We start from the raw sequence: 11128 nt of genomic DNA on the forward strand, positions 1-11128 counted from the left end.
AGTCCTTGTCATATTAACCATGTGAGTACGTAGCTTCTTTAATACATTTTATTCATGTCCATGCAGTGTTTAAATTTTTCTTCTTTCACTAATAATTTGCTATAATATACATATATTGTTGTTTGTTATGTTTTTAGATTACATTACAGTATCACTGAAATAGCAGTTCTGATACTTGCACGAGGTGGCTCGAAGGGACTGCGTCTTAAAAACTTACAAAAAGTAGGTGGCGCTAGTTTGTTGAGACGAGCAATAAATACCGCAAAAGCAGCTGGATTTCATGATATTATCGTATCTACAGATCATCCAATTATAGCCCTAGAAAGTATTAAAGGTCTGGTTACGAGTTTCCTATTAAAGAAAATAAATTATTATTAATGTCTACTTAAATTAAAATGTTCTCAAAGTTATGGTGTTTCAGATAATGTTACGGTATTTCATCGAAGTTATGTGACGGCTTCTGATTGGGCACCATCGATCTGGGCTGTTCTTGAGTTTTTGGAATCCAGACCCGACGTAAATGTCCTTGTGTTAATGCAAGCTACTTCACCGTTTATTCGACCAACACAGCTGAGAGAAGCCGTGCAAAAAATTGCTAAACCGATTTCCTACGATTGTGTGTTCTCAGTCACAAGGTAAGTGGGAAGAACAATTATTGTAAAACAAATGAATTTGAATAAACATTTTATTCAAATTCCCGTTTTATTTAGGAGTTTCAAACTTCGTTGGCAGCTTTTAAATGGAAAATTATATCCCGCGAATTTCAAAGTTGGTGAACGAGTTCGTAGACAGGATTGGGGAGGAGAATTTTTAGAAACAGGAGCATTTTACATAACAAGACGATCGTTATTAATAACGGGAAAATTTCAAAATAACAAGTATGTAAAAATTTGTGTTTTTTGTCTTGCATCACTTTATTTTATTACTTCATTCATTTATTCATGTACTTAGGAAAAGCATAGGCGGATGCTGTATTACAAAAAAAATTTAGGGCTTCGATTTTGTTTTGTTTTGAATCCCAAAATTATAGGGACATAAAGCATTGAAAATGAAAAACGCGCTGATTTTATATGAGCCAGGTAAGACCAGCTGTTTTGCTTTTGACATGACAGTTACTTTACTTGACTAGTTTGACAGCTGAAGAGTCTACGTAACCCATACGTAACCCAAAACACTATTTTTAAAACTTTATTAAAGTTGTTAAATACGAATATAAAAATGTTTTTAACATTTGAACGATTCTTTCAGTTGTACAATATTAGAAGTTAGTGCTACAGAAAGTTTGGAAGTGGATACACTAGCTGATTTACAGTTGGCGAATGTATTACTTAATGCTAACTTAGTTTGGAAGTAAACAAACGTTGCAAGTTCTTAAGGTACCTAACTGGAAATTTAATTATACTTTATATATACTTATAACATTGTTTATTATACTTGTACTTAAAAGCGTATTTATAGTTAGAAGTGTATAAAAAAATATCGGCTATTTAAGTAGCATACTCACTTCTAATTTAGGATGCTCTAACTAACCTCGTACATAAAAACGCCCCCTATGCAGATAAAATTCAGGCTTTTAAAATAACTATGACAGTCCATGAGTATGAGAATTTTTGTATATTATTAAAACTAATAAAAAATGATTTATGTGCACAGATTCAATTATGAAAATTAAATATTATAAATGGTTGGATGCAATAATCCCAAGGTCGAACTTGTTTCTTTAGCTATATCAACTAGTTTGGTTGGAGTGTACCAACCGCTAAGCTCATCATCTCACAAGCCTTTTGCAATCTATGTTGGGGTTGGCTTTACATTTTTGCATACCATGGAATAAAATAACAATAGTAAAACAAATATATGACATATCCTGCATTCTTAAGAACCTATATGTATTGTTTTATTCTTGGACTACTATTATACTATTATTACTTTCCTAGTAATAAAATATATTTTTTATATCAGTAATTACTTTTCTTTCAGGCGTTGTCCTAATTGCGCGATCGCTGCCAATTAGGACAACGCCTTATGCTTAACAAAAGGAACATTCATTTCAGTTATCATAATGTCAAGTATCACAGAAGTAGTAACGTTTGAGGACTTGGAAGCTACAGACGTCATCAGCGTAGAGTTGGTCCCTGAACGCAAGGGCCTCATTCTGAAGCACTGTGAATATTATGTGAGCTCCCGACGACATGGCACCACTGTTTCTAGAAGATATAATGATTTTGTACAGTTGTATGATGTCCTGTATGCTAAGTACCCTTATCGGTAAGTGTACAATTATGTTGACATTTTTTTTTTTTTTTCCTATTTTTTATTAACCACTTCCCCGTCAAATGTGATACACACAGATGTTTAACTATTGTGTATGCAACATGGACAGTGAAGTGGTAAAATTATGTCACACATTTACAGTACTTTCAAGATATACTTAATCGCATTTGTGGGCCTTGATCACAAGGGTCAACCTTATTGTCTGCATACAACCAAGTCACTGCTGCACATGCACAATTTTTTATTATTATAAAACAAAAACTTAAAATTCCAGTGCAATATGCCGCCTCCCACCCAAACGCGTGGTGGTCGGTGGGGGCAGTTCTCGGTTCCTTTTACGCCGGCGAGCGGCCCTCCAACGCTGGTTAACCCTGGTTGCTAGGCACCCAGTCCTGGCTCATGATGCAGATCTGAGAATATTCCTATGTGAAAGTAATGTTCGACTTGAGAAGCCAAAGCATGATGAGTTTGTGTTAGCGGGAACACAGGAAGAGGGGCCGGTAAGAATTGTTTATTTATTATTTAAATAGGTAAGTTGTTTTGTTATAAAAAGTGTGACAAACCTCTTTGCTGTGGAAATTATTCCATAATGAAATTCCTCATTAAGAAAAAATTATTTTGGTTATACTTGGAAATTGCATGATTTACTCATATATTACAAAAGCTTATTATTTAAAATAACAATTTAATTTAACATTTCAAGCATACCAACTAAGGATCGTACTGTGAGTATGATAAAGTGTTTCCTATTTTGGGTATACTGATAATGTGACTCTGACAGGAAGAATTTTATAAAAATATGTGCAAAAAACTGAAACACTAACTATGATTATTATATTATTTATTTTAGAGTTATAAAGTATATCTTAAAAATAGTCCTGTGGACTTCAAACTCCAATAGAAGTTTTTAAAGACGCATCATTTTTCAACCATATTATGACCTTAGGAAGGGCACAAACATTGTAATATGTTATATCCCTATTAGTTGCATCCTGTCACAGTCCTTATCATATGTAGTGTGCGTCAGTCATACAAATTACATAACATGTACCTTACTGTCCTGTAATCTATACTAATATTATAAAGCTGAAGAGTTTGTTTGTTTGTTTGTTTGAACGCGCTAATCTCAGGAACTACTGGTCCGATTAGAAAATTTCTTTCAGTGTTAGATAGCCCATTTATCGAGGAAGGCTATAGGCTGCTTTTTATCCCGGTACGGGAAGTAGTTCCCACGGGATGCGGGTGAAACCGCTGGCAGAAGCTAGTATGGTATAATAGCCCTATTGTGCAAATAGAAATATTTTAATAAAATAAATGCTTCTGTGCCGATATCTAGGAATGAAGGAAATAATATTTTACAGTTTTCTTAAAAGTCAACTCAAATCCGCGCCATCCATTTCTTCAATCTTGAAGTACTTGATACCATCTTATGATTTGTCATTTAAAAACTTAAAAGTCAATGTGAATGCAGTACCTAATAACAATAAGTAACTTAATCAATGGACTCTTTGTTAGTGTGAAAATTCCTACCTATCAAGATTGTTTACATTTAGTTAAATGCCTTCTCAAACCCCTACTAATATTATAAATGCGAAAGTAAGTCTGTCTGTCTGTCTGTTACGCTTTCACGTCTAAACCACTGAACTGATTTTAATAAAATTTGCTACGGAGATAGAGTTTACCTTGAGAAAGAACATAGGATAGTTTTTATCCCGGACTTTTGAAGAGTTCTCTTGGAAGCGCGATACAACAGAACTCTAAGCGGGCGAAACAGCGGGCGGAAGTTAGTGGGGTACAAAGATATTTTCTGCGCAGTGTCTCGCGCAATGTTCGACGACATAAAAGTTTGGCGAGAGCTATAGTAAGTTGTAAATGCTTACAGAGTGACGTGTCTACGGAGGAAATGCAAGCGGCGCTCGTTAACGAGCAGGAACAATTGCGATTGGCGCATCTCGGCCTTGGCAGGCTCACGCAGATCTTCGAGAAAGGTCTGTTGATAGTTGTGTACGTGGGTTACTATGGGGCGATAGTATACATTCATATATCCATGTAATACAATAAGAGAAATGGTCAACTCTGCAAACTAAAGAGACATTCGAATTGTATATTATTTGAAAGAATCTATGTTCAATAAAAGAAAAAAACACTGAAAGAGCAGAATACTCAAGACTGTATTTTCAGTCAGTTTTTAACTACAAAATCTTCTTGTGTGAGATACTGGGATGTTCGAGAAATCTCAATTTAAAGCGTTGCTTGGTGCTCATGTAAAAAGAGGAATCTTAAAAAAAAAGTTAAAGTCAAGTTCAAATTATTCATTACAAATTGTCATGTTTCAGTGCAAGAGCGATGCTTAGCAGAAAGAAGCGATATGCGCGAGCTAGGCGCGGCGCTGAGCGCTCTGGCCGCTCCCGCTGCTCTGGCCGCTCCTGGCAGTACCACCGTGCCGCATGCGCTCGCTGCTGCTGCTCAGTAAGATATGTTATAAATAAAGAGTTTGTTAGTTTATTTGAACGCGCAAGAATTTAATCGCAAATGGCAAAAAATAAGTGTTAGATATTGAGGAAGGCTACTTTTATCCGGGTGCGCGAAATTACCACGGTACATGGGTGAAAGCGTTTACAGTGACTAGGCATATTCTTCCTGAAGCAATGTTCTTATAATGAAAAAACCGTACATGTAGTGTGTAGGTAAATACAGTATTCAATTATTGTCTCTATCAAATGTTGTAATTTGAGTTTTAAGCAAACAACTTTTACAGGCCAATACGATAAGATGGAACCTAATTATTTAAGCTAGCTAATTACAACTAACCTACATTTTGGGCATCTCCAAAACATCCAAGCACAACGACTCTCACATTTAAATACGAAACATGGAGTAGTGAATAAATGGAGTACTCATGAACGCCTAATAAAAATATTCAGTAAATTCAACATTTATAAATTGACGATATAACAGATTAGCCTGCACAGTCGAATCGGATGACACAGAAGAATACCCCGAAGAAGAAGGGTCGGATGGTCTAGTACGTCTTGCGGGGGAAGCATGCGGGGCCTACAGAGAGTTGTGTGCGCGATTGTCGCGGGGCTTACACGCGGAGAGGGCGGCGGCCGCGGCGGCTGCCCCGCATGCCCCGCAAGCGAGGCCTCTGCGGGACAGGCATCGGTATGCTTTGAGAGCTGCTTTACAGGTATGTTTAATTTCATCTAGGTTTATGAGCGGATTTGGTTGTTCGGTATTGCGTGTGACATGATCGAGTGACATGGATTTTCCCGGTATTTGACAGTTATTTGGGTTAGTGTACACGTAAGAACCGTGCGGAAAATCCGCTATTTTGAAAGCGCTCTGGTATATATATCTCAAAATTTGCACGACATGTCCTGGCATCACAATATTTTGCGTTAATAAGACTGATAGAGCAATTGTAACTGTCAAAACCCCCATTTCAATTTGAAACTTTCAATGAAAGTTATCCTTCTCTAAAAATTAGTGTTTTTCAATGAACATATTTCTTCTCCCCAGGAGGGCTCCGTAGCTCGAGCCTACGTAGCGCGAGCACTACAAGCTTTACCAGCGCTAGCAGGGTCCCGCGCCGCCGCGCATGCGCAGCACTCCGCGCTGTGGCAGGACCTGCATCGCGCACTCACGCACACACACAAGTAAAACTTTGTATTATGACGTCACTTTACATGTACAAGTAATGCTGACTGTCTTACAGTGAGGGATCTATCAGACAGGGAGCGGTCACGCGGTCAAGCGTTCAAGTGGTCAGTTTTGAGTTCTTTGTGTCATATTACGTTACATAGACATACTCACACAGGAGGCATTTTAACCGCGTCGGTTAAGTAAAAGAAATAGTAGCAGAGCTCGAACGCAGAACGCTCGACCACGTGACCGCTCTAACAATAAGCAAACCATTTTTAGTTGTCAAATCGCTGATTTGACCAAATATCGGCAATTTTATGGCTGGATTATGGTTTTGATGAAATAGTGAAACTCAACTTTTTTATTTTTAAATTGGTAGAGAATTTGAAAAAAGATCTTTAGAAATATGAGGAAAATTCTCGAATTTATATCAGATCTGTACCTGTGTTGCTTTAGACTTATTTCTCTAATTACAGATATTTACTATTTCAGAATGAGAATCTTTTACACATTTTAATTAGGCGAATAATATGTTTTTTTTTCTAGTTTTTTAAGGGGCTAGGTGTAATATTGTAATCGATACATATCTTTTTATTATAATTATACGAAATATTAATAAAAATAAACGAAATTGGTTGGTAAAAACAACACTAAAATAAAGCAAATAAATTGAATTTTAAACATTTTATAGTTTGAAAATTTTGTAATAAATTGGCAACTAAATTAAGAAAAAGATTTTGACTAATTATTATTTACTGTAAGGTACCATTTAAAATAAGTATTATAAAGGTGTGATTTTAATATAGTTAGTAAACTTCGTAATACATTCCATATTTTTTTCGCATGGCGAATCTTGCTCAAAAATAAAGGCACTAAAGTGCCTTATTGTTTTAAAATATTTTAGCTCAAATATTAATAAACGATCAAGCATCAAATTATATCGATCATTATGCAATTTTTTCGTCACCTATTAAAGCAATTATGAAAATAAACTTATATACAAATATATTAACAAATAAATAAATAATACATATGTTTATCCTGTGATATCTTTGTACACGGAGTAAGTAACAAATGGAGTGCGAATGCAAGAATCTCGGTCAAGAAGTGTCAAGTGTGATTTACCACTCTATTTGTAACTTCTCTGTGTTTTTATTGAATCTAAGTACTAAGTAGGTATTTATGTATTATGACGACTTTTATGCCATTTAAATAATATCTGGTGCTAACTCGAATATTGATGATATTCAAAAGAAAGATTATATCTATTTTATATTAACGTTATAGCGTAAAATGATTTATGTAGTTATTAATAATTTATAGGAAATATAACCAATACTTACTACCTAAGCATATATTTTGTTATGAAAAGTTTTATTTGAGAAATATACCATATTTTAACCATTTTTTTAGTTTCAATTGTAGACAAAAGTACCTTTTTCTTTGATAAGGAAAACCTTTGATATGGGGTCCTGATAATAAGGTTGCCCAATATTTCTTAACATACAAATGACTATTGCTCGTTTGTATGATTGGTCGATGTTTGCAAATGGGGATCATCATCTTCATCTTCCGAGCCTTTTCCCAACTAGATTGGGGTTGGCTTTCATGGTTGGCATGCAAATGGGGATATAAGGAAACTATGTGCTGCAACAGTTTCATTTAACACAGTTCTCGTGAATGCCTGGACGAAAACCAATGTCTACTTTCCAAAACACAAATAATTAATTGTATGCTTTCTTAAATAGACGAATAGTTAAACAAAAATCCTGGCATTAGGCATTACGCGAGGTATGTGTTTAGCAATCAAAACAGCGGGATGTTGATTGCAGGAACTATTGTTACATCACAATAGCGAAAAATAAATATGCGTAGTTATTATAGACAGCATATGACTAGGATCCTTTTCATTAATGAACTGACGCGCCTGACTGTAAACACTCATAAGTGCAGGAAGCAAAACATGCGCAAAACCGAATTTATTTGCAGCGATTATTCATCAATATTTTTCAACAGTTATGGTTGACAATCAGGCTAGATCGGACAAAGCTATGTCTATCTTTCTCGTCCAATTAGTGAATTGTTCCGGCAAACGGTATACTTCGGCAGTGTTTACCAAAGATGATCTAACTAAACAAAAATAACGTAACCCTGTACAATTGGTCCCTTACTAGAACAAGTGGTTGTGTAATCCCCAATCATTATTATAGTATTTGTTTACAAACATATTCTATTGTGACTTTCGTTTTTGAGTCATCACGGCCAGATACATATTTTTCTTTAGTCTTTAGTGTTTGCGCCGACGCGTACTGAGATGGAAGTGTTCATACTCGCAGTGTGGCTCTGCGTGGCCACGGCTGAGCTCGCGCAGGACTTAGCACACATCGAGGACTTCATACAGCAGAAGCGATATCTCCTCAAGAAGAAGTACCGACCCATGTACCACATCTCCGCGCCAGTAGGCTGGCTCAACGATCCCAACGGATTCATATTCTTCAAGCGGCAGTACCACATATTCTACCAGTACCATCCATACAACGGCGCGTGGGGCCCGATCCACTGGGGCCACGTTATCAGTGACAACCTCGTCGACTGGGCATTCTACCCGCCCGCGCTGGTGCCCAAGGACCACTACGACAAACACGGCTGTCTCTCTGGATCAGCAGTCATACACAACAGTTATTTAACCCTATTCTACTCGGGACATGTGCTATCCAACAACAAGACCTATCAAACTCAAAATGTCGCTATTAGTGCAGATGGAATCATCTTCCAGAAGTATTTGTACAACCCCATAATACGAGAAGGCCCATTTGGCAACACGGACTTTAGGAATCCTAAAGTATGGCGGTTTAGAAACTCATGGTACATGCTGATTGGAAGTTCAAGAGTGCAAGAAGCATATCTGTTACTATACACATCACCTGACTTATTCAATTGGAAATTGAATGGGACAATAGCAAAGTCATACGGAGACATGGGGTACATGTGGGAGAGCCCAGATTTTTTTGAAATAGATGGATTCAATGTACTTATTTTGTCGGTTCAAGGCATACAAGGTGATGGTCATCGATTTAGAAATCTTTATCAGACTGGGTATGTTATTGGGTCTTTCAACTATCTGAATGGACAGTTTGAAGACTTGGAAATTTCGACGGCAACTTTCAATGAACTGGATTACGGTCACGATTTCTATGCAGCTAAAACTATGCAATCCCTCGATGGACGAAGACTATTAGTCGCTTGGTTGGGTATGTGGGAGAGTGAATTCGAAGAATCAAATGACGGCTGGGCAAGTATGCTGACGCTAGTGAGAGAACTGAGGCTTACGTATCAGGGCAAGCTGTTGATGGCGCCGGTGAGAGAAATTATTGAGCTGCGTGCAGAAGTGCTTGAGGATGCATGGTACAGTCCAGGAGAGGCGTTCTACGCGGGGTCCAGGGCGTTCGAGATGCTTGTCAACTCTAGCACAGTGATGTATGATGCTGCGATCATTCTGGAGTGGAGTGGAGAACGACAGTATACCATTTCGTTTTCTGCAGAGCGTGGGTTCGTGAGCGTGGATCGTGGAGGGGTAGACGGCGTTAGACGAGCCGATTGGATGCCTCTAACCCACATTCACTGGCGTATTTTCGTCGACTACAGTTCTATAGAAGTCTTCTGTGGCTTAGGCGAAGTAGTTTTCTCCAGTCGAATATACCCACGGAAATCTATGCGCGTAAGGATCGCAGGTGACACGCAATTGCACGTGACACAATACCGACTCAGGCGCAGCGTTGGTTATGACAACAAACTACGGAAGCAATTGAAGAATCACGTCATCAACCGATATCATTAAAGTTGGAAACTGCAATGGCTAAATAACTGATAGAAGCAACAATCCTGGATTAACCATAAAGCTAATAGGGTGAAATAGCATCCAAGCCGAACTGATTTTTTTTTCGCTTTTCACGCTCGATAGTCTAGTAAGTTTTGATCACTTTTTAAGAGGCCCCGCTCTAAATTTTGATAAGGGCCGAGCAGCCAAATCCAGTGAAATCCAGCAAATATTTTCATAGGAGGTTGAACGAGTCATCATAATTTTGTATCAGCATGGTTCGGTGACTCGGTGAACATTTTCGTAAAAATGAAAATCAATTTTTGTTTTGGCTATTAATTTGAGAAAATGACTTTTTGAAAATAAGTAAAGTGTGTACCTTACTTAGTATTAGGCAGTTTTTTTTTGTTGTTGTAGCTCGAACAATATACTTTATATTATTTTAGGTTTAAACATGTTAATAAAGTTAAGTGAACATATTTAAACTGTGAAATCATTTTTACATTGCAACAGTAGTTCCTTCTATCTATAATCCCTTTTCAATCGTCCAAGCACGAAATAAAAGTGTAAACGTGTCGAGTGTTTAAGACATAAAAGAAGTAGCTCCAGCGTAGCGACAATACAATAATCCCACTCTTAATACAAAAATATCGAGTATTCCTCCGGGGTAAAAAGGTCATTTACCACCCACGGACACATTCCACACTCCCATCCCCTGTTATTACGAAAATAATAGAAGGAAGCAGAGCTCGACTGTGATATACATACATATGCATTTTTAACACCCACTTCTTATCATGATGTGTGTATTTATAGAAAGAACCCTTTTTCCGTTACTTTTTCTGCAGGAAATATTAGGTATTCAAATAAATATAAACCTTAGCTTAAATCCTGAGTCTTGGAGGACTTGGAAGTTCCAAATCATGTCGAAGTCTCTGATTGAGGAAGCCTTGTAAGTGAATATAGCCTGTTGGACGCTTAACGGAGCCACGGGGAGTCAATTTGCCAGGGCGCCATGTTCACGGGGTGTCCGACACACTGTGCGGACGTAATCACAAGCTAAAATAAGATAAGACGATTTATAGATGAAGTTGGATTTGAAAGATTTCTATTTTAGTTTCTTAAGGTGTCTACACACCAAAGCCGCTGACGCCGGCGGCACAGCCCGGCGGCCCAACCCTCCGGCCGTATTTTGTACAAACATGCCGCCGGCTTGCGCCCGCGCGGGCAAGCCGGCGGGGCAGCATGCCGATGCCGACGGCATCCCTCTCCACTCACTCAGTCAGTTGCCCGCCGGCTTTCATAGAGTATTTGACAATTGCTAGAACACCACATGCCGCGGCAGTCGTGCCGCCGGCATTGCCGCCGGCAAAGTCGTTCGGCTTGGACATT

At 37.9% G+C, this 11128-nt stretch overlaps 2 protein-coding genes across 2 annotated transcripts; both read left to right on the forward strand.

The window, feature by feature from the left end:
• Nucleotides 1-1164: 1164 nt before the first annotated feature.
• Nucleotides 1165-7019, forward strand: LOC110379161 (sorting nexin-8). Its single transcript, XM_049843670.2, has 7 exons — nucleotides 1165-1376; nucleotides 2055-2268; nucleotides 2549-2774; nucleotides 4157-4262; nucleotides 4611-4743; nucleotides 5233-5464; nucleotides 5797-7019. The coding sequence occupies exons 2-7, from the start codon at nucleotides 2063-2065 to the stop codon at nucleotides 5935-5937; spliced, it is 1044 nt and encodes a 347-aa protein (XP_049699627.2). The 5' UTR covers nucleotides 1165-1376; nucleotides 2055-2062; the 3' UTR covers nucleotides 5938-7019.
• Nucleotides 7020-7693: 674 nt separating this feature from the next.
• LOC110378862 (raffinose invertase) lies at nucleotides 7694-10129 on the forward strand. The gene has a single exon (XM_021338278.3). The coding sequence runs from the start codon at nucleotides 8234-8236 to the stop codon at nucleotides 9755-9757; it is 1524 nt and encodes a 507-aa protein (XP_021193953.1). The 5' UTR covers nucleotides 7694-8233; the 3' UTR covers nucleotides 9758-10129.
• The last annotated feature ends 999 nt before the right edge of the window (nucleotides 10130-11128 follow it).

The sequence above is a fragment of the Helicoverpa armigera genome, chromosome 2 (assembly GCF_030705265.1).
Source record: "Helicoverpa armigera isolate CAAS_96S chromosome 2, ASM3070526v1, whole genome shotgun sequence".
NCBI lineage: Eukaryota > Metazoa > Arthropoda > Insecta > Lepidoptera > Noctuidae > Helicoverpa > Helicoverpa armigera.

Excerpts from the sequence above, each read along its gene's own strand:
- LOC110379161 (XM_049843670.2), top strand. The coding sequence starts at position 2,063 with ATGTCAAGTATCACAGAAGTAGTAACGTTTGAGGACTTGGAAGCTACA. Across the intron at positions 2,775-4,156 it reads GAACACAGGAAGAGGGGCCG|AGTGACGTGTCTACGGAGGA; the intron begins GTAAGAATTGTT and ends AAATGCTTACAG. Across the intron at positions 4,744-5,232 it reads GCGCTCGCTGCTGCTGCTCA|ATTAGCCTGCACAGTCGAAT; the intron begins GTAAGATATGTT and ends ACGATATAACAG.
- LOC110378862 (XM_021338278.3), top strand. The coding sequence starts at position 8,234 with ATGGAAGTGTTCATACTCGCAGTGTGGCTCTGCGTGGCCACGGCTGAG.